Below are 26524 nucleotides of genomic sequence, written 5' to 3'. Positions count from 1 at the left end.
CCCTAGCCCACCGAGCCAAACTTTCCCTATGGTTCCCCCCTGCCCTCGCCCTGAACTCGCATCTTTCTCTAGTTTCTCTCCTATCTCCCTCATGCCCTCTCCGAGCTCACCTCGACCATGAGACCCACCTCCTGCTCCCTCGACCCTATTCCCACTAAACTGCTGACCACCAAACTTCCCTTCCTGGCCCCTATGTTAGCTGATATTGTTAATGGTTCCCTCTCCATAGGTACTGTCCCCCTCCCTTTCAAATCTGCCGCCATCACACCCCTCCTCAAAAAACCCACCCTTGACCTCTCTGTCCTTGCAAACTGTTGCCCCATCTCCAACATCCCTTTCCTCTCCAAAGTCCTTGGACATGTTGTCACCTCCCAAATCCGTGCCCATCTTTCCAGCAACTCCATGTTTGAATCCCTCCAATCAGGTTTCCGCCCCGCCACAGTACTGAAACGGCCCTTATCAAAATCACAAATGACATCCTGTGTGACTGTGACCGTGGTAAACTATCCCTCCTCATCCTTCTTGACCTGTCTGCAGCCGTTGACCACACCATCCTCCTCCATCGCCTCTCCTCCGTCGTCCAGCTGGGTGGGACTGCCCTCACCCGGTTCCATTCTTATCTCTCCAGTCGTAGCCAGAGAATCAACTGCAATGGCTTCTCTTCCCACTCCTGCACCGTTACCTCTGGAGTTCCCCAAGGATCTATCCCTGGCTCCTCCTATTTCTCATCTACATGCTGCCCCTCGGTGACATCATCCAAAAACACAACGTCAGATTCCACATGTAAGCTGATGACACCCAGCTCTACCTCACCACCACCGCTCCCAACCCCTCCAATGTCACTCATTTGTCACATTGCTTGTCCGACATCCAGTACTGGATGAGCAAAAATTTCCTCCAACTAAATATTGGGAAGACCGAAGTCATCGTCTTCGGTTCCCACAGCAAGCTCTGTTCCCTAGTCACCGACTCCATCCCTCTCCCTGGCCACTGTCTGAGGCTGAATCAGACCGTTCGCAATCTTGGCGTCCTTTTTGACCCTGAGATGAGCTTCTGACCCCATAGCCGTCCATCACAAAGACCGCCTACTTCCACCTCTGTAACATCGCTCCATGCCTCAGCTCATCTGCTGCTGAAACCCTCATCCATGCCTTTGTTACCTCCAGACTGGACTATTCCAATGCTGTCCTGGCCGGCCTCCCATCTTCCACCCTCCACTGAGCTCATCCAAAAATTGCTGCCAGTATCCTAACTTTCACCAAGTCCCGTTCTCCCATCACCCCCTGTGCTCGCTGACCTACATTGGCTCCTGTTCCGGCAAAGCCTCGATTTTAAAATTCTCATCCTTGTTCTCAAACCCCTCCGTGACCCTCACCCCTCCTATCTCTGTAACCTCCTCCAGACCGACAACCCTCCGAGATCTCTGCGCTCCTCCAATTCTTGCCTCTTGCGCATCCCCGGTTTTAATCGCTCCACCATTGGCGGCCGTGCCTTCAGCTGCCTGGGCCCTAAACCTCTCCGCCTCTTTCTCTCCTCCTTTAAGATGCTCCTTAAAACCTACCTCTTTGACCAAGCTTTTGGTCTCCTAACATCCTAATGTGGCTTGGTGTCAAATTTTGTTTGATAATCGCTCCTGTGAAACTCCTTGGGACATTTTACTATGTTATAGGTACTATATAAATGCAAGTTGTTGTTGTTGTGAGATGAGAAGATTTTTTTTTTTTTACACAGCGAGTTGTTATGATCTGGAATGCGCTGCCTGAAAGCAAATTCAATAATAACTTTCAAAAGGGAATTAGATAAATATTTGAAGGGGAAATTTTTTCAGGGCTATGGGGAAAGAGCAGGGGAGTGGGATTAATTGGATAGCTCTTTCAAAGAGCCGACACAGGCACGATGGGCTGAATGGCCTCCTTCTGTGCTGTATCATTCTATGATTCCATGAGACTCTGGATTCTTGATCCAGCGGGATAAGTAAGAATTTAATATCTGGATTCCCAGGGCCTGGTAGAGTCTTCTGTTCACGCAACTCATATGCTTGGCGAGGACAGTAGGGGGAGTTCAGGGCTTCAGGCCCAGAACAGCAGCAAGAGCTGGATTGCCTGCAGTTTATTTCCAGGAAAGCCTCACTTTCAGGAATTGGGGGCAATGGGTTAGACACTGGCCTTTGAGCTCTGGGACCAGAGTTCAAATCTCAGCCCATGATTGGTGGACCTGAAATCCTCTCCAACTGCGGACTGTAAGGGTCCTATGTAGAGTTACCAACTCTGGTTGGACATGTTCCTGGAGGTTTCATCACATGACCTCTCACCTCCAACCTTGCCGGCCCAACAGCCTTTTTCTCCCCTATTTCCAATATTTTTATAACTAATAAACAAAAGTGTTCAAAGAAAATGAAAGAAAACACAAGTTTTTTAGAGCCCCCAAAGATTTTTCTCCCGGGTTTTTGCTCGCAGCAGTGTCCAGGGGATTAATCTTTCATTCCTGGAGACTCCAGGACATTCCTGGATTGGGGTTGGCATCTCCAGTCCTATGTGAAATGAGTTGGGCAGTCTCAGTCCGGTTCGTATTGGGGCATGGGCCTTTTTTTCATGGGATGTGGGCGTCGCTGGCGAGGCCAGCATTTATTGTCCATCCCTAATTGCCTTTGAGAAGGTGGTGGTGAGCCGCCTTCTTGAACCGTTGCAGTCCGTGTGGTGAAGGTTCTCCCACAGTGCTGTTAGGGAGGGAGTTCCAGGATTTTGACCCAGCGACGATGAAGGAACGGCGTCCCTAGTTCAGTAGTGATTGGCAGACTTTCAACTCACCGCTGGGATATAAAACCAGCGCTGGGGATGGGCGGCCCGCCATAGAAACCGTCCAATTTTCATTTCCGCTGAAATCGCCGAGCGGCTAATCCACAGCGCGAGTTTTACGCGCGAGCAGCGAGTTCAAAATCTACACCAATCTCCCTGAGAGCGGCCACAGGATGCCTGGTGCAAGAAATGGAAAAAACATATCACACTGTCGCAGAACCTGCTTGACCTGAGGTTGTGGCTGAGGCACGTCGTTGGGGCAGAGTAAAGGGAGCTTTGTTCTTTATTGTGCTGCACCTGACCACAGAGTGCTGGATGCTGAAACTGTACCTCCTAAAACGAGAAGTGTACCATTCCCCAGCACCACCGCCTCTCACCTCGATGAGGGCAAATATAATACTTTTAAAATTAATTTTTTAAATGAAAATACACGTGTCTTATATACACGTGCTGGGCAGTTAATTGGGTAATCAAGATGCACCAATAAGGAGAAAGAAAGAAAGACTCGCATTTATACAGCGCCTTCCATGACCTCATTATGAGGGTACGGTAGCACAGTGGTTATGTTACTGGACTAGTAATCCAGAGGTTGAGACTAATAATCCATAGAGCCATGAGTTCAAATCCCGCCACGGCAGCTGGGGAATTTAAATTCAATTAATTAAATAAAAATCTGGAATTAAAATACCAGTATCAGTAATGGTGGCCATGAAACAACCGGATTGTCGTGAAAACCCATCTGGTTCACTAATGTCCATTAGGGAAGGAAACCTGCCGTCCTTACCCGGTCTGGGCCTAAATGTGACTCCAGACCCACAGCAATGTGGTTGATTCTTAACTGCCCTCTGAAATGGCCGAGCAAGCCACTCAGTTGTAAAATCTCGCTACGAAAAGTCATAATAAGAATAAAACCGGATGGACCACCTGGCATCGGACCACGAGGCACCAGACACGACCAAGGCAAACCAAGCCCAGTCGACCCTACAAAGTCCTCCTTACTAACATCTGGGGACTTGTGCCAAAATTGGGAGAGCTGTCCCACAGACTAGTCAAGCAACAGCCTGACATAGCCATACTCACAGAATCATATCTTTCAGCCAACGTCCCAGACTCTTCCATCACCATCCCTGGGTATGTCCTGTCCCACCGGCAGGACAGACCCACCAGAGGTGGCGGTACAGTGATATACAGTCAGGAGGGAGTGGCCCTGGGAGTCCTCAACATTGACTCTGGACCCCATGAAATCTCATGGCATCAGGTCAAACATGGGCAAGGAAACCTCCTGCTGATTACCACCTACCGTCCTCCCTCAGCTGATGAATCAGTCCTCCTCCATGTTGAGCACCACTTGGAGGAAGCACTGAGGGTAGCAAGGGCATAAAATGTACTCTGGGTGGGGGACTTCAATGTCCATCACCAAGAGTGGCTCGGTAGCACCACTACTGACCGAGCTGGCCGAGTCCTGAAGGACATAGCTGCCAGACTGGGCCTGCAGCAGGTGGTGAGCGAACAAACACGAGGGAAAAACTTACTTGACTTCGTCCTCACCAATCCACCTGTCGCAAATGCATCTGTCCATGACAGTATTGGTAGGAGTGACCACCGCACAGTCCTCGTGGAGATGAAGTCCCGTCTTCGCACCGAGGAGACCATCCAACATGTTGTGTGGCACTACCACCGTGCTAAATGGCATAGGTTCAGAACAGATCGAGCAGCTCAAAACTAGGCATCCATGAGGCGCTGTAGGACATCAGCAGCTGCAGAATTGTATTCCACCACAATCAGTAACTTCATGGCCTAGCATATTCCTCACTCTACCATTACCAACAAGCCTGGCGATAAACCCTGGTTCAATGAGGAGTGTCAAAGAGCATGCCAGGAGCAGCACCAGGCATATCGAAAAATGAGGTGCCAACCTGGTGAAGCTACAACTCAGGACTACATGCATGCTAAACAGCGGAAGCAACATGCTATAGACAGAGCTAAGCGATTCCACAACCAACGGATCAGATCAAAGCTCTGCAGTCCTGCCTCATCCAGTCGTGAATGGTGGTGGACAATTGAACAACAAACGGGAGGAGGAGGATCTGCAAACATCCCCATGCTCAATGATGGCGGAGTCCAGCACGTGAGTGCAAAAGACAAGGCTGAAGCGTTTGCAACCATCTTCAGCCAGAAGTGTCGAGTGGATGATCCATCTCGGCCTCCTCTTGATATCCCCACTGTCACAGAAGCCAGTCTTCAGCCAATTCGATTCACTCCACGTGATATCAAGAAACGGCTGAGTTCCATCATAAGGTCAGAAATGGGGATGTTCGCTGATGATTGCACAGTGTTCAGTTCCATTCACAACCCCACAGATAATGCAGCAGTCTGAGCCCACATGCAGCAAGACCTTGACAACATCCAGGCTTGGGCTCATAAGTGGCAAGTAACATTTACGCCAGACAAGTGCCAGGCAATGACCATCTCCAACAATAGAGAGTCTAACCACCTCCCCGTGACATTCAACGGCATTACCATCGCCGAATCTCCCACCATCAACATCCTGGAGGTCACCATTGACCAGAAACTGAACTGGACCAGCCATATAAATACTGTGGCTACAAGAGCAGGTCAGAGGCTGGGTATTCTGCGGCGAGTGACTCACCTCCTGACTCCCCAAAGCCTTTCCACCATCTACAAGGCACAAGTCAGGAGTGTGATGGAATACTCTCCACTTCCCTGGATGAATGCAGCTCCAACAACACTCAAGAAGCTCGACACCATCCAGGGCAAAGCAGCCCGCTTGATTGGCACCCCATCCACCCCCCTAAACATTCACTCCCTTCACCACCGGCGCACTGTGGCTGCAGTGTGTACCATCCACAGGATGCACTGCAGCAACTCGCCAAGGCTTCTTCGACAGCACCTCCCAAACCCGCGACCTCTACCACCTAGAAGGACAAGAGCAGCAGGCACATGGGAACAACACCACCTGCACGTTCCCCTCCAAGTCACACACCATCCCGACTTGGAAATATATCGCCGTTCCTTCATCATCGCTGGGTCAAAATCCTGGAACTCCCTTCCTAACAGCACTGTGGGAGAACCTTCACCACACGGACTGCAGTGGTTCAAGCAGGCGGCTCACCACCACCTTCTCAAGGGCAATTCGGGATGGGCAATAAATGCCGGCCTTGCCAGCGACGCCCACATCCCATGAACGAATAAAGAGAAAAAGCATCCCAAAGCACCTTACAGCCAATGAATTAATTTTTGAAGTGTAATCATTGTTGTAATGTAGGAAACGCAGCAGCCAATTTGCACACAGCAAGCTCCCACAAACAGCAATGAGATAAATGACCAGATAATCTGTCTTAGTGATGTTGATTGAGGGATAAATATTGGCATGGGATCTAATAAATCACTGCGCAGACCAAATATCGAACTTTTGTTTATCCATCTATGTCCATTGTCAATGGAGGTGCTGCTACACTTTGGAACCTCAGCTCTCTGACAGTAGAGAAGTATTGCATTGATTGAGAAGAAGGAAATTCCTCAGATTGTAGGCTAAACAACTTTTAATATTATCTCAAAATCTGATACCAATTTGAAACAATCTGGATCAATCCCAGTCTGCTCTTTTGTCGTTCCATTCGGTCTTTAGAGGCCGATCAACGGAGCTTTCGGCTTTTCATAAAAGTATTCTGTAAATAATAGTAGTTGAAGGAAGCCAAGTGTAAATCTAAGAAGTTGAACTTGAATGGGAATTCAGAATTCCCATTCCGCCACACTAAACGACTTAGGAACACAGGAATTCTAGACGAGAAAAGACCAAGGTCCGTTTAGTTCACCTTCTACCATCCTGGTGGTCGCTGATACAATGATAATGGATTGTTGACCAATCAATCTCCATCAGTTAGTCTACAACAGACCCAGACATGAGGTGAGGAAAACCCCCAGTGGTGGAGAGCTTTGGGAACTAGAGGTCCAAAGTCACCTGTGCCTCCCAAATCTCCTACACTCACCACATGTCATGTCTCAAATTACTCATATATTGTATCCAGAAATGTGTCTCGAATTACTCATATACTACTATTTTACTTTGGTTCAGTTGAATGCACTCTTGCCTTCTAATCAATAAGTATCAAGTCCCGCCTTTTTTATTCGTTCATGGGATGTGGGCGTCGCTGGCGAGGCCGTCATTTATTGCCCATCCCTAATTGCCCCTTGAGAAGGTGGTGGTGAGCCGCCTTCTTGAACCGCTGCAGTCCGTGTGGTGACGGTTCTCCCACAGTGCTGTTAGGAAGGGAGTTCCAGGATTTTGACCCAGCGACGATGAAGGAACGGCGATATATTTCCAAGTCGGGATGGTGTGTGACTTGGAGGGGAACGTGCAGGTGGTGTTGTTCCCATGTGCCTGTTGCTCTTGTCCTTCCAGGTGTCTCTAGTGCAGTATTGAGGGAGTGCCAGATTGCTGGGAATCACTGGGCTCAATTTTACAATGGCGGCGGGTTGGCAGCGGGGGGGGTGGGTGCGGTGAATGTGCGCGTGGCAAACCCGCAGGAACCAAACTTACCGTTTCCGATGCGATCGCATGTTGATTGATGGTGATTAACGTCCTCTCTGAGTTTCGGACCCGGCAGCCTGATTGACAGCTCGCTGTCGTCAGGAGCTGCAACGCGAGGTGGGGGGGGCGAGAAAGAGAGAGAGCGAGACGTCATCCAGCACTAGAATGGAAGATCGGGGCGGGGGGGGCGGTGGTGGAGAGTGGAAGATCCGGTGCCGGACTGGAAGACCGGGGGGCTGGGGAGAAGTGAAGATCGGGGGGGGTGGGGGGGGGGGAAAGTGAAGATCGGTGGGGGGGAGGGGTAGATCGTGGGGGGGAAGATCGGGGGGACATCAGGGGAAGATTGGGAGGGTGAAGAGGGGACATTGGAGCGGGAGACATCGGACATCAGAGCAGGTTTCAAAGGGTAGGTGCATTTAGTCTGGTTTCACCAGGCGTGAATCAGAAGCGCTGGGCAAGCTGTCCAGGTAAGTTAAAAATCTTTCTGATCCCTTCATCTGTCCCAGGTAAAAATGCCTTAAGAACCTCAACGAGGTACATTTGGCTCTTTAACTGTCGGCGGGACTTCCGTTTACGGGTCGCCCGCGCGCTCACAGGTGGGTCCCTGGGAAATTCGGAAGTCGGCGGGTTGGAGCCGGCTTCCGAACCCGAGCGGGATTTCCACCATTTTCAGAGCCCCCACACACCCGCAATTGCCCCCTAAAACCACCCCCACTGTCTTTCAGATGAGATGTGAAACTGAGGCTCCGATCTACCTATACAGCTGGATGTAAAAGATCCCGTGCCATATAAATCCAAGACCTTTCATTCTTTTCCGTTGCTTTCTCTCCACTCAGTAATGTCGGAAAATCTGAGCTTGGAAGAGGAAGAGAGAAAAAAACTGAAACCATTCATGATTGCAGGCAGCGCTGACCGGCTATCAGAGCAGTCCCTAGCCGTCCTTCAGGTACATCACTAAATTACAGTTTTCCTCCCAAGACTTTAACCATCATAAAGGCTATTTTTCTTGGTGGAAAAATATACACATTTGCAACAAATGAGAAAGCTTTTAGGACATTTCTATCTGGAAAGTAACCCATTAAGTTCTGAGATCCATGCAACTTGAGAAAGGTTGAAAGGAGATTTGATCGAGGTATTCAAAATCATGAGGGGTCTAGACAGAGTAGATAGAGAGAAACTGTTCCCATTGGCGGAGGGGTCAAGAACCAGAGGACATAGATTTAAGGTGATTGGCAGAAGAACCGAAGGTGACAGCGAGTGGTTATGATCTGGAATGCACTGCCCGAGGGGGTGGTGGAGGCAGATTCAATCGTGGCCTTCAAAAGGGAACTGGGTAAGTACTTGAAGGGAAAAAATTTGCAGGGCTACGGGGAAAGGGCGGGGGAGTGGGACTAGCTGGATTGCTCGCCCAGAGATTCAGCACAGGCTTGATGGGGTGAATGGCCTCCTTCTGTGCTGTAACCATTCTATGATTCTATGATTCTAACTCAAAAGGTATGAAATGTTATCCAGTTTCTTCTGGCACTTGTGCAAGTGAACAAAATTAGTTTGAAGTCCCAGATGGTCAAGGAATGCACAATAATATCAGACGTGATTCCTGTCAAACATGGAGGTGTCTGGAAAATTCAGGGTTAGTAGGAACATAGAAACATAGGAACAGGAGTAGGCCATTCAGCCCCTCGTGCCTGCACCGCCATTTGATAAGATCATTGCTGATCTGTGATCTAACTCCATATACCTGCCTTTGGCCCATATCCCTTAATACCTTTGGTTGCCAAAAAGCTATCTATCTCACATTTAAATTTAGCAATTGAGCTAGTATCAATTGCCGTTTGCGGAAGAGAGTTCCAAACTTCTACTACCCTTTGTGTGTAGAAATGTTTTCTAATCTCACTCCTGAAAAGTCTGGCTCTAATTTTTAGACTGTGCCCCCTACTCCTAGAATCCCCAACCAGCGGAAATAGTTTCTCTCTATCCACCCTATCCGTTCCCCTTAATATCTTATAAACTTCGATCAGATCACCCCTTAACCTTCTAAACTCTGGAGAATACAACCGCAATTTGTGTAATCTCTCCTCGTAACTTAACCCTTGAAGTCCGGGTATCATTCTAGTAAACCTACGCTGCACTCCCTCCAAGGCCAATATGTCCTTCCGAAGGTGGGGTGCCCAGAACTGCTCACAGTACTCCAGGTGCGGTCTAACCTAGTGATGCTTACCCAGGAGCTTTCTTTTACTAGATACAAATAACAACACAGAAACAGGCCATTCGGCCCAATCAGTTTGCGTTGGTGTTTATCCTCCCCACGAGCCGTATCCTAATCCCATCAGCTCGCCCTGTTCCCATATCCTTTTATTTGCCCTTTCCTTCAATCACCTATTTAACCCATTTTTAAAAGTTGACACGGTCTCTGCTTCAAACGCTAACTCTAGTTTTGCATTCCACAGTCTCCCAACTCTCTGTGTAAACAAGCTTCTCCTGTTCTCTGTCCTAAATCTCTTGTATTTAATCTTATATCTATGTCTCCTCATTTCAGATCCCACAATCAGTGTCCTAGGCCGAACCATCTTCAGCTGCTTCATCAATGACCTTCCCGCCATCATAAGGTCAGAAATGGGGATGTTCGCTGATGATTGCACAGTGTTCAGTTCCATTCGCAACCCCTCAAATAATGAAGCAGTCCGAGCCCGCATGCAGCAAGACCTGGACAACATCCAGGCTTGGGCTGATAAGTGGCAAGTAACATTCGCGCCAGACTAGTGTCAGGCAATGACCATCTCCAACAAGAGAGAGTCTAACCACCTCCCCTTGACATTCAACAGCATTACTATTGCCGAATCCCCCACCATCAACATCCTGGGGGTCACCATTGACCAGAAACTTAACTGGACCAGCCATATAAATGCTGTGGCTACAAGAGCAGGTCAGAGGCTGGGTATTCTGCGGCGAGTGACTCACCTCCTGACTCCCCAAAGCCTTTTCACCATCTACAAGGCACAAGTCAGGAGTGTGATGGAATACTCTCCACTTGCCTGGATGAGTGCAGCTCCAACAACACTCAAGAAGCTCAACACCATCCAGGATAAAGCAGCCCGCTTGATTGGCACCCCATCCACCACCCTAAACATTCACTCCCTTCACCACCGGCGCACTGTGGCTGCAGTGTGTACCATCCACAGGATGCACTGCAGCAACTCGCCAAGGCTTCTTCGACAGCACCTCCAAAACCCGCGACCTCTACCACCTAGAAGGACAAGAGCAGCAGGCACATGGGAACAACACCACCTGCACGTTCCCCTCCAAGTCACACACCATCCCAACTTGGAAATATATCGCCGTTCCTTCATCGTCGCTGGGTCAAAATCCTGGAACTCCCTTCCTAACAGCACTGTGGGAGAACCGTCACCACACGGACTGCAGTGGTTCAAGAAGACGGCTCACCACCACCTTCTCAAGGGCAATTAGGGATGGGCAATAAATGCCGGCCTCGCCAGCGACACCCACATCCCATGAATGAGTGAAAAAAAATCACTGGAAATAATCTGTTTCTAAGGACTCTGTCCCATCCCATCATAATTTCAACACCTCCATCAAATCTCACCTTAGTCTCCTTTGTTCTAATGGAAACAATGTTGATTTTCCAAATCGTTCTTTGTATTTGAGTTTCTTCATATCAGGCAGCATCTTAGTGAATCTGTCCCCTCTCTCTCGCCTCAACATCCTCCCTATAGTGTGGAGCCTATAACTGCAAACAGTCCTCCAATTGGGGTCTTACTAAGGTTTTATATAGATTCACCATTACATCTCAACATTTATACTCTATAGCTATAAAAACCAGTACACCATTAGCTTTCTCATGACCTTCTCTACTCGTGTTCCATTTAACGGCTTGTGAACCTCATGCCCAAATCCCTCAGCTCCTCCACATCACCCAACCTTCCCCCATTTAAAATATAATAATTTTTTTATAACCACCTCACACTTTCTGACATTGAATTCCATCTACCATGTTTTGGCCCATTCCACCATCTCATCAATATTCCCTTTCAGCCTCCTTTGGTCCTCAGAATTATTTACTCAGCCTCCCATCATCTGCAAATTTAGACACCACTCCCTCTAGGTTTAGATTCAAATCATTGATGTAACACAGTGAACAGATGTTGTCCTAGAACAGGACCCTGTGGAACACCACTTCCAACCTCTCTGAGAAACGGAATTTTCTTTGTTTTTTTATTTATTTGATATATTTTTGATGCAGTCCTTTTTGTGTTGGTCACATGGAGCAGTGGGAAGACTCAATCTGTGTGCTCGGCATAACAAAATCTTCCTGCTCTTTATAAATGATCCATTGATTTCTTTACAAAGAGATACCTGAGGTTGGTAGACTTTAAGGAGAGGGCAAAGAGGACTGAGCAAATGTTGGGGGAGGAGGAAGGGGCAGAAGCTGAGTTTAAAATAAGATGCGGAATGTAGAACACGATTCATTGAACGTTGACAGATCAAAGTCACTGCAGTTTAGTCCCATTAGGATCAGCTGATGATTTCTTTGCACCTATTTTGGTCTCCGTCACATAGAAAGTCAGTGTAGGAGGTCAGTATCGTTGCAGCACTGAGAGAGAGAGAGAGGCCCATCCTGTTCCTCTTTTAGTAAGTGCATCGAGCCTTCCTTTCTACTCTGCAGCATCTAATTAATGATTCCGTGGTAACGATACACAGCCTGTCCTGCCACCAACTATTTAAAAGCAGATTGCCGCACGTCCTGACACCAAGGCCATTGAAACATTTGCGTCCCAACCACATTCGTCGGATACTCGAGTTCACCCGTTACCGTTGGGGAAGAGATTCATCGCTCTTCCTCTCCGTCCCTAGGTGAAGGACAGTCCATAATGGCAAAAATCTGGAATTCTCTCTCCCCCCCACCCCCCCCACCCCCAAAGGGCTGTGGATGCTGGGGAACAATTGGAGCTTTTTGTTAGGTGAGGGTATCAAAGGATATGGAGCAAAGGTGGGTACAGTTGAGGTACAGATGAGCCATGATCTAATTGAATGGCGGAGCAGACTCGAGGAGCTGAATGGCCTCCTCCTGTTCCCAATGTTCCTCCATCTAGGACGATATATAAAAAACAACCGACAGTTGATTCGCTAGGCTGTAAGCCCACGTCATGTTGGCCAGTGGTGGAAAAATGCACCACAAATTAGGAGAAAGGGTAAGGAAATGGACTGGAGTAAGTAAACTTCATTGAAGAACTACCACTGGCATAGGCTAGATGGGCCAAATGGCCTCCTTCTGTGCTGCAATTTTTCTGATTCTATGAATTCATAATCATTAATAAAGAAGGCCTAAAAAAATGGAAAAGTTGAAGAAAGACTTTGTTGCCACTTTCCCAACAGTAGGCGTTCAGTCTGGGATTGCATTACGAAGGAAGAAATTTGCATTTATATAGTGCCTTATCAAGTCTGTCAGAAACATCCAAAAGTACTTCACATCCAATAAATCACATTATTCAGCCATTGTTGCTATGTAGAAGAATGCAGCAGCCAATTTGCGCACAGCAAAGTCCTACAAACAGCACTGAGATGACCTCCACTTAATCTGTCCTTGTTGGCATCAGTTCAGGAAAGAATGTCAACAGGACATCGAAAGAACTTCAATCATTTTATAAACTCAATCTGTTTAGCTACTAACCTTACTATTTTTATGGTAATTGGCAAAAGAACCAGAGGGGAGATGAGGAGAATTTTTTTTACGCAGCGAGTTGTTATGATCTGGAATGTGCTGCCTGAAAGGGCGGTGGAAGCAGATTCAATAATAACTTTCAAAAGGGAATTGGATAAATACTTGAAGGGGAAAAATTTGCATAGCTATGGGGAAAGGATAGGGGGAGTGGGACTAATTGGATAGCTTTTTCAAAGAGCCGGCACAGGAACGAAGGGCTGAATGGCCTCCTTCTGTGCTGTATGATTCTGTGATTCTATTTCAAATAAGTCAGACTTTCAATGACACAGAGAGATACTCGCACCCCAAAACCTGTTGGTCTGAAATCCCCCTCTCTGTTACCTTAGCCCAGGTGTCCTGTGTTGTTGGACCACTGTCGAAAATATTCAGCCCTTCACATCTTTGACTAGTGCTGCGGGATCTGTAACATCCACCAGAACTGGCAGCAAGTAGATCAAGAATTAGTAACCTCAAAACTATTGGGGAAAATTCTATTTCTTCTTGTAAGGGGGCACACGTCACGTTCTTAAATAGTCCTTGCGTAGCATTTGAAAATGAAAGGCCACACCGTTAAGTATGTGTCCTATGTCAAACCCACCTGCTCAAATCTTCCCATCCAATACTCTTCAGTTTGCGACTTACTTAATTCTTAAATATTTTAAATATCTGATGCTTATATTACGTGGAGCAGAGTTAGACTGATTGTGCTGGGAGATGCTCACATTGTGATGGCTTTACTTAATTGGTGAAATGCGTTCCAAAAAAATTGTTTCGTAGGCTCAGGCAGCACAGTTCAATGAAATTTAATTAATCATTACAGGCAAAGTTAATTTAAATGTGTCATCATATTTGTCATATTACTTTATATTAATGAGCTTTTGACTTGATTTTAACATTCCAATTAATTTATCTACTCAACCTGTTTAAAGTGTAGTTGGATTACTGTTGGTGGTAATCCAGTGGCTCATTGGGATACTAGCGTACAAACGGGGCACAAAACAGGGGATGCACTAATTACCATCAGCAAACAGGTTTCCAGCAGATTCGATTTTGAAATGCAGCAAAGTAATCTGATGAGAAGTGGGATAGCCAAACAGATCAAAGCTCGACTTCTGCCTGAAAATATAACAAACGGAAAGAAAGAAGGAATTTGCATTTCTATCGCACCTCAGGACGTCCCAAAGTGCTTTACAGCCAATGAAGTACTTTTGAAGTGTAGTCACTGTTGTAATACAGGAAATGCGGCAGCTAATTTGCGCACAGCAAGATCCCACAAACAGCAATGAGATAAATGAGCAGATAATCTGTGATGTCGGTTGCAGGATAAATATTGGCTAGGACATCGGGGAGAACTCCCCTGCTCTCCTTTGAAATAGTGGCCATGGGATCTTTTACATCCACCTGAGAGGGCAGACAGAGCCTCGGTTTAATGTCTCATCTGAAAGATGGCACCTCCGACAGTGCAGCGCTCCCTCGGTCCTGACCCTCCGACAGTGTAGCGCTCCCTCAGTACTGACCCTCCGACAGTGCAGCGCTCCCTCAGTACTGACCCTCCGACAGTGCAGCGCTCCCTCAGTACTGACCCTCCGACAGTGCAGCGCTCCCTCAGTACTGACCCTCCGACAGTGCAGCGCTCCCTCGGTACTGACCCTCCGACAGTGCAGCGCTCCCTCAGTACTGACCCTCCGACAGTGCAGCGCTCCCTCGGTACTGACCCTCCGACAGTGCAGCGCTCCCTCAGTACTGACCCTCCGACAGTGCAGCGCTCCCTCAGTACTGACCCCCTGACAGTGCAGTGCTCCCTCAGTACTGCCCCTCCGACAGTGCAGCACTCCCTCAGTACTGACCCTCCGACAGTGAGTGCTCCCTCAGTACTGACCCTCCGACAGTGAGTGCTCCCTCAGTACTGCACTGGGAGTGTCGGCCTGGATATTTTTTTTATTTGTTCATGGGATGTGGGTGTCGCTGGCGAGGCCAGCATTTTATTGCCCATCCCTAATTGCCCTTGAGAAGGTGGTGGTGAGCCGCCTTCTTGAACCGCTGCAGTCCATGTGGTGAAGGTTATGTGCTCAAGTCTTTTGGAACTCACAACCTTCTGATTCAGAGGGGAAAGTGCTGGCACTGAGCCAAGGTTGACACTATTTATATTTATACAGCACCTTTCATGTCCACAGGATACCCAAAATGCTTCATAGCCAATGAATTACTTTTGAAGTGTAGTCATTGTTGTTATGTAGCCAAATGTGACAAGGCAACGTGTGCACAGCAAGATCCCATGAACGAATGATCAGACAGTGTGTTTTTGGTAGTGTTTGTTGAGAGATGAATGTTGCCAAGATCCCAGGAGATCTTTCTTCAAATAGTGCGACGAGATTTGTGCAATGCAACGACTGCAGGCGAAGGGCCAACCCTTCCATCTCCTGGTGTAACTGGAATACGAATTGGCAAAAGGCAAGTTGAGGACCTGGTACAGTAGTGGAGGCAAAAACTCTGTAGAGTCATTCAAGAGGCAGTGAGATACAGTGATGGACGATTCAAAGGTTTCTATGGAAAGAAGATCCAGTTAGACTGAATGACTTTGCTCATCTGTACTAACATCCACCTGAACAAGGAGACAGGGCCTCAATTTAACATCTCTTCCAAATGATAGCACCTCTGACAATGCAACACTCCCTCAGTACTGCATTGGAATACGTATGTACCCAAGTCCTTGAGTGCGGTTTGAATTCATGACATTCACACTCAAAGACAAGAGGAGCAATCAACTGAGCCACACTGGTTATGAGCGCAACACAATATTAAGTCCAAAAACTCTCAAAATATGCTGCGATTCCAATTCTACAGCATGAACTAACAATTAACCTCCTCCATTGACCTGCAAGACTCATGAGATAAACTACTGAAAGTATTTAAAAGTGTGTAATAAATTCTAACCAAAGAATTAATCTGTTCAACCGCACGATGTTTCTCCACAATATAAATGGAGTTTCCGAATTAACTGGTGATAGGTGAAGGTAACTTTCTCAAAATGTTCCAGTAATTTCAATTTCTATTCTCCCTGGTAAATTGATATGCTTGGTAACATTTACTAAAAATAAAAGCTTTTAAAAATATATTTTTAAAAAATACCGTGGATCACCTTCGTCTACAAAAATATTTATCCTAATTACGCAATCATAGCTGAGGGCAATTCTAGCATGGGATAGGGTCAATAAGTTAATTAAATGACCTCACTCTGTGTAGCACTCGCAAAGAACACCTCGCGTATTATAACCTGTTTCATTCTGTCATTCAACAGTACCAACGAGTGCTGTAAAATTGGGAGTCAAAGTCACTGATATAAATGAGGTCATGTAATGCTGTATGATACTGGATTAGCAATCTAAGATGTCTGGAATTCGAAATGGCAAATTATAAAACTCAATTCAATAAATATGATAACGTGCAGGACAGCACCACAAAAGATGACCATGGAAGCTGCCGGAATTATATAAAAACCCAGTGAAAGGAACTTGCCGTTCCTATCCGGTCTGGGCCTACATGTGACTTTGGTTGGCATTACGTGGTTGACTCTTAATGTCCTCTGAAGTGGCCTAGCAAGCCCTTGAGTTGTACAAATCCTTTCTGCAAAGACACCACCGGCACTTCGCACAATGGGTAATGGGGAAATTACTGGACTAATAATACAGAGAATGCGAGTTCAAATCCCATCAGGGCAGTTTGAGAATTAGAATGCAGTCTAAATAGAAATCTGGAAATAAAAAGCTGGTCTCTGTAAAAGTGACCATGAAGTTGTCGGATTGTCATAAAAACCCAACTGGGTCATTAATGTCCCTTTCGGGAAGGAAACCTGCCGTCCTTACCCGATCTGGGCCTATATATGACTCCAGTCCCACACCAACATGGTTGGAGGTAACTTTGACTTTGGGTGATAGTGTAAAACGGGGGCTATCGATTCAGCCGCCCGTTATACATCTCTCCCAATTTTCGTTTCCAGAGAAGTGCTCTCTGAAAAGACCTCGTAAGCCACTCAGTTCAGGGCAACTAGGGATGAGCATAAATGCCGGCCCTGCCAGCGACGCCCGCATCCCAGAGATTAACATATATAAAAAAAATAAGGAATGGACAATAAATGCCGGCCTTGCCAGCGTCACCCACATCCTGAAAACAAATACAAAAAAATGGGATTCAAAAGACCAACAGTGGTTACTTGATATGATTACAGTACTGCATGCTGCTGACGGGGAGAGTGCTGATTTTAAGTTTGGGCCATAGCACAACAGGATTCTTCAGTCATCTGCCCCCAGGTTTGAAAATGCATCACCGTTTAAGAAGTAAAACCAGAAAATGCTGGAAATGGACAGCAGGTCAGTCAGCAACTGTGGGGAGGACGTTACGTTTTGTGTCAGACTCTTCTTCAAGACTCAGAGAAACCTTACTTGAAAAAAATCAGCTCATCTGTTCTTTCTACAGACACTGGCTGTGCGTCGCTGGCATTTTTTGTTTTTGTTTCAGATTTCTGCCGTTTCAGAGCATCACATCATAGAATCACAGCACAGAAGGAGGCCATTTGGCCCATCGTGCCTGTGCCTGCTATTTGAAAGAGCTGTCCAATTAGTCCCACTTCCCCCTCCCTTTCCCCGTAGCCGAGCAAATTTCTCCTTTTCCAGTATTTATCCAATTCCCTTTTGAAAGTCACTATTGAATCTGCTTCCACCGCCCTTTCAGGCAGCGCATTCCAGATCATAACAAATTGCTGAGCTACTTTAGCTGAGGTGTTAACCCATTTAAAAAGGCCGTGTTAAAATAACAGACCAAGGAATCTCAGCAACTGTCAAGACTAAGCTTTTTAATGTGCTAATACCACGACAATTGACACCTTAAAAAAAAATCCAGAGGAATGATATGAGGTTATGTAGAGACCGAGATACTTTTCCATTTATTCTTGGCTCTAATAGGTAAAGAAGTAGAATAAGCAGTAGCCAAGAAGCAAATGAACATTTGGGAAGCAGCATCCAAAATATAATTGGATTCAGCGTAAGAACAGAAAAGGATAAAAGAAATAAAAAGTTCAGGCTAAGGGAACACAAATTATAGGGAGATTATAGGGAAAACTGACAAACAGAACTCTAGATATTGGTAACTGTCGAACTGGAAAATATTGAATAGGGAGGATAGGAAGGGGACAAATCAAATGCACATCAGTCAGGGACACAAAAGGGAGTGTTTCCCAGGGTCCTCTGGATGAAAAGGTTAGACTGGTACAAATTTGAAAAGAAAGTATTTAGTCCTTACAAGGGCAAGTAATAAAAATGAAAGCCGGAACCAATATAAAGCATTTGGTCCGTAGCATACAAGGCTACGGACCAAATGCTGGAATATGGGATTAGAGTAGACAGGGCTGATGGCCGGCGCGGACACGATGGGCCGAAGGGCCTCTATCCGTGCTGTATAACTCTATGACTCTATAAAGAATGATGCGGAGATGCCGGTGATGGACTGGGGTGGACAAATGTAAGGAATCTTACAACACCAGGTTATAGTCCAACAAATTTATTTTAAAATCACAAGCTTTCGGAGATTATCTCCTTCGTCAGATGAATGAATGATGATTATCTCCTTCGTCATCTGACGAAGGAGATAATCTCCGAAAGCTTGTGATTTTAAAATAAATTTGTTGGACTATAACCTGGTGTTGTAAGATTCCCTATAAAGAATAGGGAGAGCTAAAAAAAGGAAGGTTAGAAAGAATAAGAGAGAGCATGGCAGAAATTAGCAAAAAGAAAGGGCAATAGATTGTCTGTCTAGAGGCACATTCATAGTCAGAGGATCGTCCAAGTAGGGGGAGACCCAGTGAGATAAAGAAGGCAGTTTGTAGCGAAGAATTAGGGAACGGCAGAGATACTAAATAAGGACTCACAGAGGAGGTGAGTATTAGGACTGTAGAACCATCAATAGCGGCTGCAGATCAGTTAGTGGGAGTTAGTATTCAAAGAGAGATGGGACTAAAGGAGTTACTCAGAGTTAAGGTAGATAAATTACTGGGATCTTGAAGAAAACTAGTGAAGAATTAGTGGAGGCTATGAGTATGATTTTCCAAGATTTTCCAAGATTCTGTGGAAAGGGAAATCATGCCGGAGGATTGAAGGATTGGAAACACAAAAACCCTCTTCAAACAAAAGGGACAGAGTTAAATCAGGAAATTATAAGCAGTTAGTTTCACTTCGATTCTAGATAAACTACTAAAGTCTATAACACCGGATGAAATTACTCAGCACTTGAAGAAATGAGTTAATCAGAGTCAGTTGGCATGGATTTCTAAAAGGCAGGCTATCGTAGAATGTGGAATTGTTTGACACAAATCCTTAGAGGAGAGTCCATACATTCGTTTAAAAGGGAATTAGATAGTTGCTTGAACAAGAGTAGTTATAAAGAGAGTGATCAGGAGTGGGATTAGACTGGGTGGGATATTAAAGGGTGTAGGGAGTGAGCAGGAGAGTGGGAATAGAGTACGTGGGATATTAAAGGGGTATGGAGAGTGAGCAGGAGAGTGGGAATAGACCGGGTGGGATATTAAAGGGTATGGGGAGTGAGAACGGAGTGGGAATAGAGTACGTGGGATATTAAAGGGTATGGAGAGTGAGCAGGAGAGTGGGAATAGACTGGGTGGGATATTAAAGCGTATGGGGAGTGAGCGGGAGAGTGGGATTAGACTAGGTGGGATATTAAAGGGTATGGGGAGTGAGCGGGAGAGTGGGAATAGACTGGGTGGGATATTAAAGGGTATAGAGAGTGAGCAGGAGAGTGGGATTAGACTGGGTGGGATATTAAAGGGTATGGGGAGTGAGCGGGAGAGTGGGAATAGACTGGGTGGGATATTAAAGCGTATGGGGAGTGAGCAGGAGAGTGGGATTAGACTGGGTGGGATATTAAAGGGTATGGGGAGTGAGCAGGAGAGTGGGAATAGACTGGATGGGATATTAAAGGGTACAGGGAGTGAGCAGGAGAGTGGGAATAGACTGGGTGGGATATTAAAGGGTATGGGGAGTGAGCAGGAGAGTGGGAATAGACTGGGTGGGATATTAAAGGGTATGGGGAGTGAGCAGGAGAGTGGGAATAGACTGGGTGGGATATTAAAGGTTATGGGCGAGGAATTAGACTGCGCATCTCATGTGGAAAAACACTGACTCACCCTTCCTGTAAATGCACCAGTTCATTTTATTTGCTTTATCCATTTGTGGGCATACTTTAAGGCACCGATGAACCCTATGGTCACCAGCCATTTCCATCTGCTGAACACGCTGGGAATTTTAAAAATAACTGCCCCCATAGTTTTGTTTTGAAACTATTTTTGGCACTGAATCTCATCCCAGCCTTTGGCACTAGCCGAGTGTCATAGACTGCTACAGAATTGTCTAATACCAGAGCTGCAGAACACAGACAGATCTCACGGTTATTAGTGGCTATTTCAAATTGAGCCATTTTGTTTTGGCATCTTTTTAAACCTTGCACAGCACGTGTTACAGTGATGTATCTATACAGCCTCCCACCTATGGTGCGTATCATCTGTATTACAATACTACACAAGTCATGTCATGAATTAATATAAATAGGTTAGCACTTCTTGTTCCAATAGCAGAGAGGAATTTCAGACAAATGTGTTAAATGTTTGTAGTGTCCTGTGGTGTAATTTTACAGCCTATTTGTCATTACCAATCAATCCACGGTTTGGGTTTCATGCAACCACGTATCAAGTTAATTGATTGGATGTTATTTATTCATAAGCATTAGATATATCGATCTTTATAATGTTCAACCTATTCTTATGATGAAATAACGTCAAGCACTAAAAGTTGACGACACAGAGGGTTAATGAAATCACATGCTGCAATCCAATAAATTTACACAAAAAAAAATTAGCATGGCGCAGGAGGAAAATCAAAAATGGCTGTGGAAATAAAAATCAGGAGCGATGTGAAACGAGCTGTCAGCTCATTCTCACCCGTTTTACACCATCAGACAAAGCCAAAATTACCCCCATTGAGTTTAATATCAATTTATAGTCAGAAAAGCTGATTAATGCTGAATTATTGTGTCATATCTGAGCTGCCTTTGTAACTTCGATTGTTAATTCTGTCACTACACCAAAACTATTAAACAATTTGTGTACTTTAACTTTCAATACTTACATACTGGTAGTTGGGTTATTATCTTATTATTCTTGTCAAGAAGGGATTAATTTATTCACTCAATAAGGGCCTAGGTAGAGTGGATCTGAAGGACCTATTTCCCTTAGCAGAGAGGTCAATAACCAGGGGGCATAGATTTAAAGTAATTGGTAGAAGGATTAGAGGGGAGCCGAGGAGAAATGTTTTCATCCAGAGGGTGGTGGGGGTCTGGAACTCACTGAGAAAGGGTGGTAGAGGCAGAAACCCTCATAGCATTTAAAAAGTACCTGGATGTGCACTGAAATGCCGTAACCTACAGGGCTACCGACCAAGTGTTGGAAAGTGGGATTAGGCTGGAGAGCTCTTTGTCGACCGGCACAGACATGATGGGCCGAATGGCCTGCTTCTGTAAATTTCTATGATTCTATGAATAGCTTATACGTATCCTTATAAGGAGTGGCAGTGCAAATGTTAACATAATCTGAACGGTTTGAAGCAGGACAATCTGGCAAGCCAAAATTAGGCATCTAATACACCTTTATCTCTGTAACCTCATCCAACCCTACAACCCTCTGAGATCTCTGCGTTCCTCCAATTCTGGCCTCTCGGCATCCCCTATTCCAATCGCTCCACCATTGGTGGCCGTGCCTTCAGCTGCCAAGGCTCTAAGCTCTGGAATTCCCTCCCCAACTCTCCATCTCTCTCTCCTCCTTTAAGATGCTGCTTAAAACCTACCTCTTTGACCAAGCTTTTGGTCACCTGTCCTAATATCTCCATATGTGGCTCGGTGTCAAATTTTGTCTGAGTACGCTCCCGTGAAGCTCCTTGGGACGTTTTACTATGTTAAAGGCGCTATATAAATGCAAGTTGTTGTTTTGTTATTGTAGATGTAGATTGGGCTGTAAATCCCAGACAGTTCCTTGACGGGGAGATAAGTTGAGGGGTTGAGGGGTCCAGTACTCTTGGTTTAATATAATAGTTTATTGATCCCAGTGTTCTCTCATAAAGCTGGTCGATGTTACCACGAATTGGTTCCAGAAATCAATTTTCAGTATTTAGCACTTTATTGAATAAAATGATAATCTGATTTTAAAACTCTTGCACTTACAGTCACAGGAAAATAAAAATCTATTAAAGACTTCAACCAAATGTTCCATCGTGTAACATGAAGAATTGCAGCAAATTACACAAATTGACCTTTACATTACTAACAGTAAATTATTTCTTTTAAATACACTCATCTTGAATAAGGCCACGCTTTAATTCGGTTCCAGAAAATAACCCACAATTACAACAACTTGCATTTATATAGCGCCTTTAACGGAGTAAAACTTTCCCAAGGTGCTTCACAGGAGCAATTAGCAAACAAAAATTGGAGATATTAGGACAGGTGACCAAAAGCTTGGTCAAAGAGGTAGATTTTAAGGAGTATCTCAAAAGGAGAGAGCGATACATAGGAACGTAGGAACAGGAGTAGGCCATTCAGCCCCTCGAGCCTATTCCATCATTCAATGTGATCGTGGCTGATCTATATCATAATTCCATTTACCCTCCTTGGTTCCACATCCCTTAATACCCTTGGCTAGCAAAAATCTATCGATCTCAGATTTAAAATTATTAATTCAGCTAGCATCAACAGCTTTTTGTGATGATGTGGAGATGCCGGTGATGGACTGGGGTTGACAACTGTAAACAATTTTACAACACCAAGTTATAGTCCAACGATTTTTATTTGAAATCTACAAGCTTTCGGAGGCTTCCTCCTTCCTCAGGTAAATGTCAGGAGCTCCTTGAAGCCTAAGCATTTATACATCATAGAACAATACATGGTGTTTACAGACTGCCCCTGCAACTGCCCGTTGCCAAGGCAATCACCGTGTTCAGACACATTCAACAAAAAAACAAACAGGAAAAAAAAACAGAGAGAGAGAGAGGCAGAAACATCCGGAAGGCAGAGAAAGCCAGCAAATGACCCATTATATTAAAAACAGATAGCTTTTGTTCGCTGGTGGGGTAACGTGTAGCGTGACATGAACCCAAGATCCCGGTTGAGGCCGTCCTCATGGGTGCAGAACTTGGCTATCAATTTCTGCTCGACGATTTTGCGTTGTCGTGTGTCTCGAAGGCCGCCTTGGAGTATGCTTACCCGAAGGTCGGTGGCTGAATGTCCATGACTGCTTTTTGTGAGAGAGAGTTCTACACTTCTACCACCCTTTGTGTGAAGAAGTGTTTCCAAACTTCTCTCCTGAATGGCCTGGCTCTGATTTTAAGGTTATGTCCCCTTGTCCTAGACTTTCCCACCAGCGGAAAAAGTTTCTCTCTATCTACCCTATCAATTCCTTTCAAAATCCTAAAATCCTCAAACAAATTGCCTCTCAACCTTTTATATTCCAGGGCATACAGGCCTAGTTTATGTAATTTCTCCTCATAATCTAACCCTTGGAGCCCTGGTCACATTCTGGTGGAAGGCAGAGAGATTTAGGGAGGGAATTCCAGAGCTTAGGGTCTAGGTAGCTGAAGACACATCCGTCAATGTTGGAGCAAAGGAAATCGGGGATGCGCAAGAGGCCAGGATTGGAAGAGTGCAGAGATCTCGGAGGGTTTTCTGTCATATTAATCAATTAATATCTGAAAAGATTAAAGCAGCTTTGGCATTATTACTATGTTTAAAGATTAAAGGGCTAGCATCTCTACTATGGGAAACATAGCTCAGGTATGTGCCGATATTACAAATGAGCAAATTCCACAGCTTTTAATCTAACGCACACATGATCAATACTGTCTGTGTTCAGAGTGTCACTTCATTCATATCTCCATCTGAGACTTTTCATATCAGGATCGATTTTGAAAGATAAATGAGAGCCCCAGTGTATATCAAAAGTCAAAACCACAACATCCTTTTTTTCCACTTTGCTACAACATTTACAAAATGTTTCTGCACTGGTACAAATTTAAGTTCTGTAAACTTGAATTAAATTTTGCCTCTCATTACAGCTGCCACCTGTCACAATCTAAAGATTTCGGGTTCCGAACCTAACTCTCGTTTGGCTGCATTGCAATGAATGGAATCTAGATACATTAGGAAAACAATTTGATACCCAGAGAGTGGTTAGAATGTGGTACTCGCTACCACAAGGAGTAGTTGAGGCAACTAATATACTTGCATTTAAGGGGAAGCTGGATAAACATACGGGAGAGAAAGGAATAGAAGGATATGCTGATAGGGTTAGAAGAGATAGGGAGGGAGGAGGCTCGTGTGGAGCATAAACACCAGCACGGACCTGTTGGGCCAAATGGCCTATTTCTGTGCTGTACATGCTTTGTAATTCTCTGTAATAATGGAAACCGCTTATGTGAAGCTGTCACTCTGTAATTACACCCTCCCTCCAGTGACAGTACGATGTAATTACAGCGTGACAAGTTTACATAGGCGGCTTCCATTATAAATGTGGACACAAGAATTTATAACAGAAAAAGTTGAGAGGACATACATGCAGATGTAAGATTTTTAATATATTATTGATAATCTAGCCTTTATTCTTTATTTTTTATACAGAGCATAATGTAACTTGAGAAAGGCTGTTCACAATTATGCTGGTTAATACAACTTAACTTTGTAATCTGTATCGAAAATTCATAGTCAAAGGGATTGGGTGAGGGAATACTTTAACACACTGGACTTGGGTTCAAATCTATCCCAGAGACTCTGGGACCTTGACCAATTTAAACGCAAATTAATCGACTAAATGGTGCAAATTACGTGTGATGTTTGCCGACTCAAATATTTTCAAAAGTCAAACTAAAAAATAATTAGGCCCACATTGTACTGATCGCTGAAGCTTCACGGAACTTTGAGTTTATGGAGAGGCTGGGAGCTGCAGAGAAATGATTGCTATTTCCGATTGTTCTTACTCCAGTCTATGGAGCTCCAGAAGGAAACTGTTCAGGGGCTTGACAACCAATCATTACTTTTATCTACAAACGCAGATGACAATGAACGAGGTAGGTTGAGCAGTCAATACTGGTTTGTGTATACTGTTGACAAATGAAAATTAAAGACTTTAATTAAAGAAATTAAGGTAGAATGGTGCCCTGACCTCTGTCACCACACGGACTGCAGCGGTTCAAGAAGGTGGCTCACCACAACCTTCTCAAGGGCAATTAGGAATGGGCAATAAATGCCAGCCTCGCCAGCGACGCCCACATCCCATGAATGAATAAAAAAAAAAGGATCTTAGGTGGCCCTGCAATGGGTTCTGTTAAGAAAGAATTTGCATTTATTTAGCGCCTTTCATGACCTCGTAGTCACTGTTGTAATGTACAAAATGCGGCAGCAAATGTATGAGATAAATGACCAGATCATCTGTTTTTAGGTGTTGTTTGAGGCATAAACATTGGCCAGGACAACTCACCTGCTTTTCTTCGAAATAGTGTCATGGGATCTTTTACGTCCAACTAAGATTACAGACAGGGTCTCGGTTTAACATCTCATCCAAAAGACAATACAGCATTAGTGTGTCAGCCTGGATTATATGCTCAAATTTCTGGAGTGGGACCTGAACCCACAACCTTCTGACTCAGAGGCGAGAGTGTTACCATTGAGTCACGACTGACACCTGGCTAACAGTTAGTGCCAACTGTCAATTGAATATATTATCACCTTGCCAGAACAGGTTTTTTGCAAGATTATTTCAGTTGCATGGTGAATTACATAAAAAATGTTACCTTTAGCCTTCCAGGAAATACTACAGCTACTTTTAAAGTTGTCCAAGCAATGGATTTATTCTAATCTCTTCAAAATGTGGTATGTGCTTAAAATTTTAGACCTGGCGTGCTCCCAGTGCTCTTTTCTAGTTTGTCTTTAAAGAAACCATAGTGTTAAGATATGATGGCAAAGTGTTTGAGTTCATAATCAATAACATGGGAATGCTGCATTGTCCAAGGTGGTGTCCTTCAGGTCAGATGCTAAACTAAGGTTCCGTCTCTCAGTTCCAGTAGCTCAGGCAAACCTAAAAGATCCTTTGACACCATTGGAAGAAGAACGGGAAGATCTGCTGGCATCTTGGTCAACATGCCTCATTGTCCAGCATGACCAAAAAAAAAATAGGTTAACTGGTCAGACATCTCATTGTCGTTTGAGAGAAGCTGTTAACACAGAATGGCTGCCACGTTCATTTATTTAACAAATCTCTGTTCTCCCAGAGAAATTCATTGGGTGAAGAATGTTGAGACACTTTAGTGTGAAAAGGCATCATGTAAGTGAAAGCATTATTATAATAGGTCAAGTTATAAA

The 26524-nt window shown here is 45.0% G+C and overlaps 1 protein-coding gene across 4 annotated transcripts in view; it reads right to left on the bottom strand.

Annotated features, from left to right (window-relative positions):
* fgf13a (fibroblast growth factor 13a) overlaps positions 1-26524 on the bottom strand; it is a 553665-nt gene that overhangs the window by 376166 nt on the left and 150975 nt on the right. For 2 of the 4 annotated variants that reach the window (XM_067997325.1, XM_067997326.1), the window contains exon 3: positions 4328-4552. The exons of the other annotated variants lie outside the window; for them this stretch is intronic. In XM_067997325.1, coding sequence (XP_067853426.1) covers positions 4328-4448 — 121 coding nt within the window. In that variant the 5' untranslated portion in view covers positions 4449-4552. The remainder of the gene's footprint in view (positions 1-4327; positions 4553-26524) is intronic. 4 annotated transcript variants of the gene reach the window in all.

Source organism: Heptranchias perlo, chromosome 15 (genome assembly GCF_035084215.1).
Source record: "Heptranchias perlo isolate sHepPer1 chromosome 15, sHepPer1.hap1, whole genome shotgun sequence".
Classification (NCBI taxonomy): domain Eukaryota; kingdom Metazoa; phylum Chordata; class Chondrichthyes; order Hexanchiformes; family Hexanchidae; genus Heptranchias; species Heptranchias perlo.
This window is presented reverse-complemented; position numbering and strand designations above follow the sequence as displayed.